Source organism: Salvelinus sp. IW2-2015, linkage group LG2 (genome assembly GCF_002910315.2).
Source record: "Salvelinus sp. IW2-2015 linkage group LG2, ASM291031v2, whole genome shotgun sequence".
Taxonomy (NCBI): domain Eukaryota; kingdom Metazoa; phylum Chordata; class Actinopteri; order Salmoniformes; family Salmonidae; genus Salvelinus; species Salvelinus sp. IW2-2015.
This window is the reverse complement of record NC_036839.1, coordinates 29,168,739-29,183,111: the sequence shown is the minus strand read 5'-3', so window position 1 is coordinate 29,183,111 and position 14,373 is coordinate 29,168,739. Positions and strand designations below refer to the sequence as shown.

The window sequence follows — 14,373 nt, the reverse complement described above, 5'->3', positions numbered from 1 at the left end:
CCTGACAGTACAGAAGCCTGCAACCGTAACCTCTGATCACTTTATCTTGGCATGATGCTTGAACCAACAGATCCCATGAGATATTATGTTTGATGGCATCTCATTTGATTTTGATTATATTTTTGTAATGAACCTATCCCCTGGAGGTGCGTGAAATTGGCTGAGGGTTTTGAGTTACACACGCACCTGTTTGCTGTACAGGTCCAGAACCAACAATGCCTGTTTTCCCCTGCCTGCTGCCTAATTATGCAAACAGTTCCTCTTTTCTGCTTTTCTCTGTGGCTGGAGGAGGAAGAAGTAGATGAGCACGGTGTGACTAATCTACTGTAACTCTCCACTGCCACCATGTGGTCAAACATTACTGTGGGCCTCCACAGCTATGAGCTTCACTTCACGTGTGTGTGAGCAAGGTGTGACTGTTATCAAACACCACAGGTTGTGAAGGTAGTTAACTGTAAGGCTGTAAAAATGGGAAGAATTTAATCGCTCTGAGTGTTCGTTCATTTGCGCTCCCAAGTCGGTGCCTCCCGCCTCTTCAATGTGTCTGCTTGTTTTCCATTCTTGCTTCCCTGAGGCAAGTAGGTGCTCACACACACACTGCCAGGCATCCCCCCCCCCCCCCCCCCCCCCCCTCCCGCCCCCTGGCACTGGTCTGACTTGATCGACGGCTTCAGTTGGGTCACAGTGTGTGTGTCTGGAAGGAGGGGGCTCACTGTTGCTGGGACAGACCACACACACAGTTGAATCTCTTCTGTTTACCCAACCATCTACAGTATCTTTTCTGATGGAAGGGCAGGTCTGTTGGGATAGACAATGTTAAATTATTATGTCTGGATGCTCAGATATTGAACTTTACTGTACTTTTATAGACTGTAATTATTGATGAGACATTATGGGAATCTTTTGGACCTGCTTGCATGAGAGAAACATAAGAACTGTTTTATTCCCATTTTGCCAATTTAGATTTTATGAGGGAATACAATTTGGAAAGTGACATCATTGTAATGTATTGACATTGAAAGTACATTATACACAGTGTAYAAAACATTAAGGACAACATCCTATTATTGAGTTGCACCTCCCCCCTTTTGCCCTCAGAACAGCCTCAATTCGTCAGGGCATGTACTCTATGAGGTGTCGAAAGAGTTTCACAGTGATGCTGGCCCATGTTGACTCCAATGCTTTCCACAGTTGTCAAGTTGCCTGGATGTCCTTTGGTCCACCATTCATTCTTGATACACACCAGAAGCTGTTGAGTGTGAAAAACCCAGCAGCGTTGCAGTTTTTGACACAAACCGGTGTGCCTGGCACTATCTACCATTACCCTGTTCAAAGGCACATCTTTTGTCTTGCCCATTCACCCTCTGAATGGCACATACACAATCCATGTCTCAATTGTCTCAAGGCTTAAACGTCTTCATTTAACTTGTATCCTGCCCTTCATCTACACTGAAGTAGATTTAACAAGTGACATCATTAAGGGATCATAGCTTTCACCTGGTCAGGCTGTCATGGAAAGAGCAGGTGTTCTTAATGTTTTGTACACTCAGTGTATATGAGATAGAATAACAATAGACTGCAGTATGAGTGATGTCGCAGTGCAAACACAGAATGAAATGCTCTTATGTTGCAATGACAACCCTTTTGACTGAGATGATCAAATCATAAAAGCCACGTGATGCCAGAGAAATAGAATTCAACCATGTATTACATCACCTACCTGCCTCCAGCCCACACACTCAGGAATCCCACTATTACAACCCCACAGAAGTGAACCAGTCATGTGGCATGTAACATACATAATTCAATACATTTTCCCACAGTCCAGGGCCTTAGCAGCCTGGTCAAACAATACCCAGCATGTCCTATTTCTGGCAGCTAGAGGAACTGTGACGTCGCCACATTGTATAGGCAGCTGTGGCCATGAGAACTAGGGAGCCACTTTTAACGATGGCAGCAAGATAAACACGGTTACAGGCTTTAGTACTGTAATGTTGATGGGACAGTTAGACTCACCTAGTTCATCATCGAAGACTACTGTTATATAACTTTATCAATTTTGGGCCTGTCTTAGTTGAGTCACGGGGTACATGTAGGGAACTGATCTGTGTAAAGAGCACCAGGATTTGGGACACAGGGACTGCCTGCACACTGACAATTCAGCCATTGCGGATGACATGAGAGGAGCTTGCAAACATTCTGCTGATATCTGTTGTGGTGGAAGCAATGGGACATGATGCAGGAAAGGGGACAGAACCCAAGAAAAATACCAGGGTTGACATCAGTGGTGAAATATTTATCACTGCTTCCATTTCACATGCTCTAATTAACTCATCTGACAGAGCTGGCGGTTGGTGACATTCACAATGTTACTGTGTACCCTACAACACAGGCCTCTGAGAAAGATGGAGGGTGTTCTTGTAGGTTGATGTTGGTTTTGAGAGGATGTATTGATTCAGGATGATTCAGCCGTTTAGCTCATTTACCATTGTAAATATTGTCTGCACTAAGGCGACAAGACTTCCTTTTCTGAATGACAGACTGTTTGTGTAATGAACACGATGGGAGACAGAGAGTTGGTTTCAAGCGCAGGGCGCAGCAGGAGTTTATTTGTAAAGGACCACAGGAGGAGGCAGGTAGCTAGGTCCAGGGGCAGGCAGAAGGTCATACACAGGGGGTCCAAAAAGGCAACMGTACAAGCAAGGAAAAGGCTAGTAACGTCATCCGGGAGATCAGGCAATTGGTTGATAACAGGAAATCTGATAGGCTAAAGTACAGGCAGGGAATACGCAAAAGGCGTAGTTAGTGAGGCAGGCAAAAACTATCATACACAGGATTAAATTACAGGAAAAWCAGCGCTCCGTATAGAAGTGTGTCACAAAACAAACAACACCTCACAATAACGGGGTGCAAAGAACTGAACTAAATAGTGCGTGATAATGACATACAGGTGTGTGAACAGGTGATCAAAATTCAGGTGATTGGAATCTGGAGAGTGGGCTGCGTTCAGGGGATCTATGTGTTTGAGAGTGAGTTGGAAGCAGACGTTACAGTTTGTCGTTGTTTTTGACTGATATCAAATCAAATTGTGTTGGTCACATACACATATTTAGCAGATGTTATTGTGGGTGTAGCAAAATGCCCATGTTCCTAGCTCCAAAAGTGCAGTACTATCTAACAGTACACACAAATCTAAAAGTAAAAGAAGGGAATTAAGAAATATATAAGTATTAGGATGAGCAATGTCAGAGTGGCATTGACCAGAATCCAGTATATACATATGAAATGAGTAAAACAGTATGTAAACATTATTAAAGTGACTAGTGCTTCATTATTAAAGTGACCAGTGATTTAATATCTATGTACATAGTGCAGCAGCCTCTAAGGTGCAGGGTTGAGTAACCGGGTGGTAGCCGGCTAGTGATGGCTATTTAACAGTCTGATGGCATTGACATAGAAGCTGTTTTTCAGTCTCTCGGTCCCAGCTTTGATGCACCTGTACTGACCTCGCCTTCTGGATGATAGCAGGGTGAACAGGCCGTGGCTCGGGTGGTTGATGTCCTTGATTATGTTTTTGGCCTTCCTGTGACATCGGGTGCTGTAGGTGTCCTGGAGGGCAGGCAGTATGCCCCCGGTGATGCATTGGGCAGACCGCACCACCCTCTGGAGAGCCCTGCGGTTGCCATCCTAGGCAGTGATACAGCCCGGCAGGATGCTCTCAATTTTGTGCATCTGTAAAAGTTTGTGAGGGTCTTAGGGGCYGCCATCCTAGGCGGTGATACAGCCCGGCAGGATGCTCTCAATTGTGCATCTGTAAAAGTTTGTGAGGGTCTTAGGGGCCAAGCCGAATTTCTTCAGCCTACTGAGGTTGAAGAGGYGCTGTTGCGCTGCCTTCACCACACTGTCTSTGTGGGTGGACCGTTTCAGATTGTCAAATCAAATTTTATTTGTCACATGCGCTGAATACAACAGGTGTAGACCTTACAGTGAAATGCTTAATTACAAGGCCTTAACCAATGATGCAGTTTTAAGAAAATACCCCAAAAATGTAAAGTTAAAAAAAGTAAGAGATAAATAAGAAAAACAAATAATTAAAGAGCAGCAGTAAATAACAATAGCGGGGGTACTGGTGCAGAGCCAATGTGTAAATGTGCGGGGGCACTGGTGTTGAGGTATTTGTGATAATTATGTACATGCAGGTAGGGTTGTTAAAGAGTCTTTGACGGCAGGTAGGGCTGGCTGGAGTCTTTGACGATTTTAAGGGCCTTCCTCTGACACCGCCTGGTATAGAGGTCCTGGATGGCAAGAAGCTTGGCCCCGGTGATGTACTGGGCCATACGCACTACCCTCTGTAGTGCCTTGCGGTCGGAGGCTGAGCAGTTTCCATACCAGGCAGTGATGCAACCAGTCAGGATGCTCTCTGGTGCAGCTGTAAAATCTTTTGAGGATCTAAGGACCCATGACAAATCTTTTCAGTCTCATGAGGGGGAATAGGTTTTGTCGTGCCCTCTTCACAACTGTCTTGGTGTGCTTAGACCATGTTACTTAGTTGTTGATGTGGACGCCAAGGAACTTGAAGCTCTCAACCTGCTCCACTACAGCCCCGTCGATGAGAATGGGGGCGTGTGATGTGTACACTGAGTACACCGAGGAACTTGAAGCTCTTCACCTTCTCCACTGCGGTCCTGTCGATGTGGATCTAGGGTGTCAGGTAGGGTGGAGGTGAAATTATCCTTAACTAGCCTCTCAAAGCACTTCATRATGACAGAAGTGAGTGCTACAGGGCAATAGTCATTTAATTAAGTTACCTTTGCTTTCTTGGGTACAGGAACAATGGTGGACATCTTGAAGCAATAAGATAAGAGTTAACTGATAAGAGAAAACTGGCCGAAAGCCTAATCTAACAGACAGAAGAGAGAGAGAGCACATACATATATTGTGAGTTACACCTTACCGTAATATAATAAACGGTTTATTGATACATTGTAAACAAAATATACTGAACAAAAATATAAACGCATTGGTCCCATGTTTCATGAGCTGAAATTAAAGATCCCATACACACACAAAGCTTGTTTCACTCAGAGTTTGTGCACAAATGAATTTACCTCCCTGTTAGTGAGTATTTCACCTTTGCCAAAATAATCCATCCACCTGACAGGTGTGGAATATCAAGAAGCTGATTAAACAGCATGATCATTACGCAGGTGCACCTTGTGCTGGGGACAATAAAAGGCCACTCTAAAATGTGCAGTTTTGTCACACAACACAAGGCCACAGATTGACAATTGGCATGCTGACTGCAGGAATGTCCACCAGAGCTATTGCCAGATAATTTAATGTTCATTTCTCTACCATAARCCACCTCCATCATAGTTTTAGAGAATTTAGCATTACGTCCAAACGGCCTCACAACCGCAGACCATGTGTATGGCGCTGTGTGGGCGAACAGTTTGCTAATGTAAACAYTGTGAACAGAGTGMCCCATGTGGTGGTGGGGCTATGGTATGGGCAGGCATAAGCTACGGACAACGAACACAATTGCATTTTATCAATGGCAATTTGAATGCACAAAGATACCGTGACGAGATCCTGAGGCCCATTGTTGTGTCATTCATCAGCCGCCATCACCTCATGTTTCAGCATGATAATGCACGGCCCCATGTCGCAAGGATCTGTACACAATGGAAGCTGAAAATGTCCCAGTTCTTCCATGGCCTGCATACTCACCAGACATGTCACCCATTGAGCATGTATGGGATGCTCTGGATCGACCTGTCCAGTTCCCGCCAATATACAGCAACTTCACAAAGCCACATGAAGAGGAGTGAGACAACATTCCACAGGCCACAATCAACAGCCTGATCAACTCTATGCAAAGGAGATGTGTCATACTCATGAGGCAAATGATAGTCTCACCAGATACTGACTGGTTTTCTGATCCATGTCCCTACCTTTTTTAAGGTATCTGTGACCACCAAATGCATATCTGTATTCCCAGTCATGTGAAATCTTTAGATTAAGGACTAATTTATTTATTTCAATTGACTGATTTCCTTATATGAACTTTAACTTGGTAAAATATTTGAAGTTGTTGCATGTTGTGTATATAATTATTGTTCATACCTAGTTTAGACATAATTTAGGTTGGCTATATGCATGGATGGCAGGTAGCCTAGCAGTTAAGTGTGTTTGGCCAGTAACCGAAAAAGGTAGCTGGTTTGAATCCCCAAGCCGACGAGGTGAACAATCTRGTAATGTGCCCCTGAGCAAGGCACATAACCCTAATTGCTCCTGTAAATCGCTCTGGTTAAAACGTCTGCTAAAATGTAAATTGATGTCGTTTTATGAAGACTACAAAAAAAAGCTTAAAAATACATTATTGTGAGCTAATCAGCATGGCACATAAATTCAGCATGTTTGGATTAATTTCTGTTGGGGATAGGGGGAGCAGCGGCTCCCTCTATCTCTCTACTGCCCTCACTCAGGCCCTGACCGATTCAGCTTCCTCTGTTGGTGATGCTTTACAGGGGAGTGAGTGAGCGAGCGACAACAAGAGAGAGGGAGGCAGGGGGAGAATAGAGAAAGCAAGCAGCACTGCCAGCCGCGGTAGCTCAATATGGAGTAACAGCGTAGGCTCGACAACGACGGGAGTACAAAGAACAACCCGCTTTGGATCGAAATTACATTAACAAGGAATAAGGGATCACTTCCAATAATGAGATACGACATTGCATATACACAATCAACTTGAAGGGAATAAAATAGACTTTGCAATCTCTATTTATTATTGAAAAATGGCGAACGAGTCTCCAGCTAAAAGTCTAGTTGACATAGACCTTGCCTCTTTGCGGGTGAGTGCAATACATCTTATCTGAGGATGTACATTGTTTGCTGTCCAAATCCATTTATTGACGCAACCATGGGCTAAACCAGGGTAAAATGTGTTACAAATGGGATGTGTTGTTCTTGGTAGGATAGGGGGATAAATTCCTATTTTTCCTTTGTTGGCAATGCACTGGCATGTGAGGCAAATCTGGCGCTACTGCCTAATTGAACGGGTTGTAACGTTGGCCATGATACTATGAAAACCACCCATCTTTCAAAGTTATTTGGTAAATGTTAACCATTTGTTAATTTCATTTTACAGGACCCAGCTGGTATTTTCGAACTGGTGGAAGTGGTCGGCAATGGCACGTATGGACAAGTATACAAGGTTTGTTTGCGTTTCCCAATTTCATATAGGCAATATATAGCCTACTGTAGGCTGTCAGAGACCACCGAAAATAGGCGGAAACTGTAGCGCAAACATGTATTTTTCTCCCAGTTTGAGAGAAGTGGCAAATAGCCTATAGACGGTTGGACCAGTGCGGACTGGATTATTACTGCGCTGAGATGTAAGGTATAGACTAAAGATTTAGACATGTGCATTTCCTTTTCTTTACAATTTTGTTGTGTGTTTTATTGTGTTAGGACTAACTACCTGCAACCCATCAGATTTAACAAGCCAAACCAGCTCTAATTTGTCTGGCGATCCTTATCATAGGCGCCTGACCGACTTCTTCCCGTGCGCTACTGGGTGTGCACCGTTGCGCATACTGTATTCAGATCCAATGCAGTGTTGAGCTATTGACATGCCACTTACAGTCGATTAGCAAAGTATGGGATTCGATGTGGAAGCGATTGACCCGTGTAGCCCAGTTGGTAGAGCATGGACAGGGTTGTGGGTTCGATTCCCACGGTGGACCAGTACGAAAAAAAATATTAGAATGTATGCACTCACCACTTACTGTAAGTCATTCTGGATAAGAGCGTCAGCTATATGACAACATGTACAATTGTACCGATAGTATCTAGCTACAGCCATCGCGTCTCACCGGAGTGGATAGAGCAGCCTACCTAGGCTACATCACATCCTGTTGTTTTGAAGCTGCTGTTATCTGGTAGAACGGAAGCGAGATTGGGAGAATATGTCCAGACCTGTTGTCATCTGATTTATTGGCCACAAATGGATGCCGATGGAAAATGATCAGACCTTGGTCAAATGTATTGCTTAAAAACTTTTGAATGGCCAATTTGATCCTCACTTGATTTAGCTTGCTTGGCAGTCTATGCAACGGGATAGTCCCAAAAGTGCAAACTCAAAGCCAAATCAATTGTACCATATTAATTTTGTTATATTAATATTTACATATGTAAAATTCTTTAAAATATATAAAAGCATTTAAAATATGCATTTGATCCGTATCAAATAATCTGTTAAATGAACATTTGGACAATTGAGCCCTCTTCCGAGTGGCACGGTCTAAGGCACTGCATCTCAGTGCTAGAGTCGTCACTACATAGGCACAGACACATGCATACAAACACATGATAACATACGCACTATACACACGCACACATGTATTTTGCCTTGTAGATATGTGGTAGTGGAGTATGGGCCTGAGGGCACACACTTAGTGTGTTGTGAGTTCTGTAATGAATGTATTGTAATAAAATAAAAAAATGTATAACTGCCTTAGTTTTGCCGGACCCCAGGAAGAGTAGCTGATAATAAATACAAATACTACAGACCCTGGTTCGAGTCCAGGCTATATCACAACCGGCCGTGATTGGGAGTCCCATAGGGTGGCGCACAATTGGCCCAGCGTTGACCGGGTTTGGCCGGTGTAGGCCTTCATTGTAAATAAGAATTTGTTGTTAACTGACTTGCCTAGTTAAATAAAGGTTAAATAAAATAAATAGTGTTTTATTTATTCATTAATTGATGGAAACACTCCAACAAACATATGGATTCATAATAATGTACACTATACCCTACTGTATACCATGACTGGGCTGACCAGGTCTGATTCATTGCAGATCACAGTCAGGGGCCTAGTAAAGGACTGAGTCAATATCCCCTGGTCCCTTGGTGGGGTTTGTTATTCACACACAGTGATCAAAGCAGACCTCCATCAGCCCTACATAACTGTTCAGCAGCAGGGTATGATAAAAAACATGTAATAATCATACCAGAGGACATTGAGAGTGGAGATACAGACCGCTCCTTCCTCAGAAGGTCAACATCAAGATCAAGATGCAACCATGAGTTTTCTGTAGTGTCATTATCTTGATTCTGGGTCATTCCAAATGATTTCAATCACTTTCTGACTGCACCCCTTTTGATTTGAATGAAACCTTTCATACATGTTTGGCCACCATCTTTTCTTTCTTCAAGCGTGTGCAGGCACAACAAACACCTCAGATTATGTAAATAGGGTTTAAGCTACAACATATTTGAACATCATTTTTTTTTTTAGGGGAGATGACTCGTATTTAGATMATTTACTTTAAAGCTTAAATTTTGTAAAAAAGTGTAACACTTTTTTTTTCTCAACTAAATCATGAAGCAGTTTGACAACCCTGTTTAGAAGCTTTAAAATTATATCAAGCTGAAGCGATTATCTTTTTTAGTGATGAAGGGTGGGGTATGCCAAATGGGTCAACTTTGAGCACCTCTATCTCCTGAATGTTTTGTCATTCAGGTCCAAAAAGTCACTTTCTGACCACTTCTACCATGGGCAAACATGTATGRAAGGCTTCATTCAAATCAAAAGGGGTGAAATCAGAAGGTGATTGAAATCATATGGAATGACCCTTCTGTCTAAAACCATCCACTTTGCATTTGGGTGTGTRCTGACAGGAAGTCTTCCTTTTAGGGACAGTAGCGGTATTCTCTGTACAAAAATCTGAAAACATACATTCTGTAGCAGCCATTTTCTCTTTAGAGCAGATGGTATCCTTCACTGAATGATCTTGGTTTTATATGAAATCATTTCACCATAAGTAGCTAGCTACAATGTCTTCTTACATGCTGACCACACCGCTCACGTCACGTGTGCGAGAGTTGTAAAATAAATGTACACATACATGTTATTCAGGCATTGCACCCACAGTGCTCAACAAGCGTCTGCGTAGCCAGGCACTAAAATAGAACTTGTCTCTATTTGTGACGCWTGACGCGCTGCAAGTCCCGCCTCTCCCATCTCCTCATTGGTTTTTAGGAGCATATATGTGGGTGAAAGACGAACTAATGTTCACACTCCATGTCACGCCCTGGCCATAGAGAGGCTTTTATTCTCTATTTTGGTTAGGCCAGGGTGTGACTAGGGTGGGCATTCTAGTTTCTTTATTTCTATATTTTCTATTTCTTTGTGTTTGGCCGGGTATGGTTCTCAATCAGAGGCAGCTGTCTATCGTTGTCTCTGATTGGGAATCATACTTAGGCAGCCTTTTTTCCCACCTATGTTTCTGGGTAGTTGTTTTCTGTATAGTTTAGTTACCTTACAGAACTGTTCGTTTTTCTCGTTGTTATTTTTGTTCAAGTGTTCTGATTTAATAAAATATCATGAACACGTACCACGCTGCGCTTTGGTCCAGTCATTTCCAGGAAGAGGATCGTGACACTCCAGTCCAATTGGTAGTGGTAATGCAGCTTAATGTTGGTTGCCAATTACCATATAATGTCCGAAGAAGAAGAAGCGTGGAGGAGGAGAGATTACTAGAAACAAACTCGGTTTACCCTTTTATCTGTGGATTAATTGTTGGAGTAAAGGACCTTGTGCATTTCAGGTAAAATTACAACCCAATGTTTATATCCCAGGACAGATTTAGCTAGCAACAGCAAGCTAGCTAGCTAAATTGCCATAAATCAAAATCAAATCATATTTTATTAGTCACATGCTCCAAATACAACAGGTATAGATAGACCTTACAGGGAAATGCTTACTTACGAGCCCCTAGCCAACAATGCAGTAAAAAAAAAATACAGATAAGAATAACAAATAAAAGTAACAAGTAGTTAAAGATCAGCAGTAAAATAACAATAGCGAGACTATATACAGGGGAGGGTACCGGTACAGAGTCAATGTGTGGGGGCACCGATAAGTTGAGGTAATATGTACATGTAGGTAGAGTTATTAAAGTGACTATGCATAGATGATAACAACAGAGAGTAGCAGCGATGTAAAAGAGGGGGTGGGGGCAATGCAAATAGTCTGGGTAGCCATTTGATTAGGTGTTCAGGAGTCTTATGGCTTGGGGGTAGAAGCTGTTTAGAACCTCTTGGACCTAGACTTGGCTCTCATGTACCGCTTGCTGTGCAGTAGCAGAGAGAACAGTCTATGACTATGGTGGCTGAAGTCTTTGACAATTTTTCAGGCCTTCTCCTGCCACTGCCTGGTGTAGAGGTCCTGGATTGCAGGAAGCTTGGCCGCATTGATGTACTGGACCGTTCGCACTACCCTCTGTAGTGCCTTGCGGTCGGAGGCCGAGCAGTTGCCATACTAGACAGTGATGCAACCAGTCAGGATGCTCTCGATGGTGCAGCTGTAGAACCTTTTGAGGATCTGAGGACCCATGCCAAATCTTTTCAGTCTCCTGAGGTATAGATTTTGTCGTGCTCTCTTCATGACTGTCTTGGTGTGCTTGGACCATGTTAGTTTGTTGGTGATGTTGACACCAAGGACCCAAGGAAATGTTAAATGCTTTTCGACCTGTCCCCAAATTAAGATAGTTGGCTCAGTGTTTGTTTTGATATTTCAAACTGCGTGTCCTGATTGTGTCTGGTGTGGGTGGACAAAATCAAAATTAGCGCGATGGCGGTCTGGTCAGCATGTTAGCTCTGGGGAGTGGCACAAACAATTTGCATTCGAGGATGCATAGGCTATCCATGTGTTTACTATATATAGCCGGGYGGAGAGTCAAATCATATTGACTTGTCTACCAATGTCGTGAAGGCCCTTAAGGCTGCCGATGGATAAAGCCTAATCATTCCTGTGTGTGTGTTTTACTACTATGCAATGCACACTTTGAAGACTGCCTATGCACGTCATGGTGAGCTAGTAGAGGCCATAGACTGAATAAACTGTTCTGAGTTCCCCTGGTATTGGTGTGTGTCAACGGAAACAACACAGCATGAAGAATAAGTCTATATGCTTTGGGGGTTTAAAAAGCGTAATTTTGCTCTAGCGCAGGGCGGGCATGGCAGTAGTGAGACCATGTCATTAACTGGGAGCCAGGCCGTTTAGAAATGCTCTGTAACACAAATTGGCCTTGACTTTTGGAGTTTAACTTCCTTAGGTCTTAGTGAATCATCTCACTTGCTGCAAGTTTGGCAGGAATAAACCAAGCTTTTCTTCCATGAACCACATTAATTTAGTGGCTAGGTGTGTGTGTTTGGAGTTTGCACATGTTTTGATCTATGGCTGTGTGTTTGTGTTAGGATCTGCATGTGTATATTCGATCCACAACCCATTTTGATTGGCCATCATACTCAGACTAGCCAATGGCAGCTGTGTGCCTTTGTAGCTGTGTGGACTGCAGCTGTTCTGATGGTAAGAGGGAGAGGGAGAGAAAGACACATCCCTTAATCAAAGGTGCTTTTGTTTTGAGGGTAAGTCCCTGCAGGAGTTGTAATGGAAAAACAGCATGCATGTCTCACACTATCTGGTCCTAAAAACATCCCACCCACACTGCCAACAGTCAGCAAGGAAATCTGGCATTCCCCCGTGTGGGTAAATGGTTTAACCCAATTATAACTCCTCATAATAACCATCTAGTCCAGGGGTTCTTAAACTTTTTCAGCCTGGGACCCAAATKAGAAATTCTATGTTTTCCTGGGACCCAAGCTTAMAAAACAYGCAACTATACGTAATATCGGTACATTTCATTGCCCTTATGCCCATTAACAAATGCAACATAACAATTAAATGAAATACCCATATAAATAGCTACTCATGTTTCTTTCCCCATTAAAAACACTCTTACATATCTGTCTAGGTTGGAACTGTTGCTGTTAAAATACAATAAATAATTTAAAATCTGAACTGGAATAAACTGATTGATCACATCACACAGATGTAGACCAGAAAACACACAGTCCTAATGAGAGGTGTGTGACTGGTGGAAGTTTTCAACAAGCAGGTCTATTCTGGGCTCGGTTTTTGACAGTGTAACCCTGAGGTCATGTTCAGCATTGAGTCTGTTGCATTACTTGTTTCTGTCACGTTCTGACCTTTATTTTCCCTTGTTTTGTCTATATTTAGTATGGTCAGGGTGTGAGTTGTGGTGGGCAGTCTATGTTATTTGTTTCTATGTTTAGGTTTGTTCATTTAGCCTGATATGGTTCTCAATCAGAGGCAGGTGTTTTGCATTGTCTCTGATTGGGAGACATATTTAGGTTGCCTGTTTTCACTGTTGGATTGTGGGTGTTTGTTTCCGTGTTAGTCTTTTTCACCACACGGTACTGTTTCGGTTTTCTGCACATCGTTTATTGTTTTTATATTTCAGTGTTCAGTTCGGTTTTAATAAATCATCATGAGCACTTRCCACGCTGCAAATTGGTCCGATCCTTGTTACACCTCTTCAGAGGAAGAAGAGGACGAGAGCCGTTACAGTTTCTTAAGTATGCCAGAGTTGAGAACCCTGACTCGCATAGGTATGTGGAGCCAAACTGTATCAGAACATCTACTGCTTTCTCAGCCAGGCAGGAGACAGCAACCTGCTGTAGATGAGCAACCCAGAAGTGTGTGAGTGTGTTTGCCTCAAAAAGCATCTTGCGTCAATCAATGTATTCCAGTTCAGAATAAAAATTATTACTTGTATTTTAACAGCAACAGTTTTWATTTTTTTCATCTTCATCTGTGTTGTTACTTAGGGTAGCACTATCAGTAGCTAGATAGCTTGCTTTGGCTAACGTTAGCTAGCTAGCTATTAGCTGTGTACAAGGGGATTGTTTGAAAGAGAAACTCACATTGACTACTATGAGAGATAKTATACTCCCTTATTTCTGCTTATCATCACCTGTTATAAAATGACTATAATGCCTTGCTAGCTGACTTACTTTTCCACTGTCGAAGCACTGTTTCCTGAAGCATTCTGTCCTGTTCTGAAAGAACTCCCTGGGTTTACCATCATACTGTGGATGTTTGGTCAGGACCTGTCATTTTTAATTTGTTCGTTTTGAGAGACTCACTTCCCTGCACAAAACACATTGTTGGCGCTCCTTGTTATTTATCAACGTTTGTATTAAACCAAGAGAGAGAAACTCATTCCTGTATTTGCGTTTCATGACAATTGAGCTCAGTCAGAACTGGCTAGTTTGCGTCAATTCGATGATGGCGGTTAGYGATGGCGAGTGGGAATGACAAGCCAGTGGCTGAAAGCGCTTCATCCACACAAGCCAGTGTGTGGGTCGCAGAGTGATCTTCTGCCAAAAAAGATCTGGTAAACCGTGAAGAACACGGGCATCTTCCACCCACTCGCGCAGCTGCCAAACTGAGCCGAGACACAGCTGCCAAACTGAGCCGAGACACCGCTGCCAAACTGAGC

At 42.9% G+C, this 14,373-nt stretch overlaps 1 protein-coding gene across 5 annotated transcripts in view; it reads left to right on the top strand.

Annotated features, from left to right (window-relative positions):
• The first annotated feature begins 6,542 nt into the window (after positions 1 to 6,542).
• Positions 6,543 to 14,373, top strand: part of map4k4 (mitogen-activated protein kinase kinase kinase kinase 4) — a 109,167-nt gene continuing 101,336 nt past the window's right edge. For 3 of the 5 annotated variants that reach the window (XM_024007418.2, XM_024007428.2, XM_024007398.2), the window contains exons 1-2: positions 6,543 to 6,854; positions 7,151 to 7,216. In XM_024007418.2, the coding sequence (XP_023863186.1) occupies positions 6,798 to 6,854; positions 7,151 to 7,216 (123 nt within the window). In that variant the 5' untranslated portion in view covers positions 6,543 to 6,797. The remainder of the gene's footprint in view (positions 6,855 to 7,150; positions 7,217 to 14,373) is intronic. The other 2 variants (XM_070448296.1, XM_024007437.2) reach the window with 1 other exon arrangement.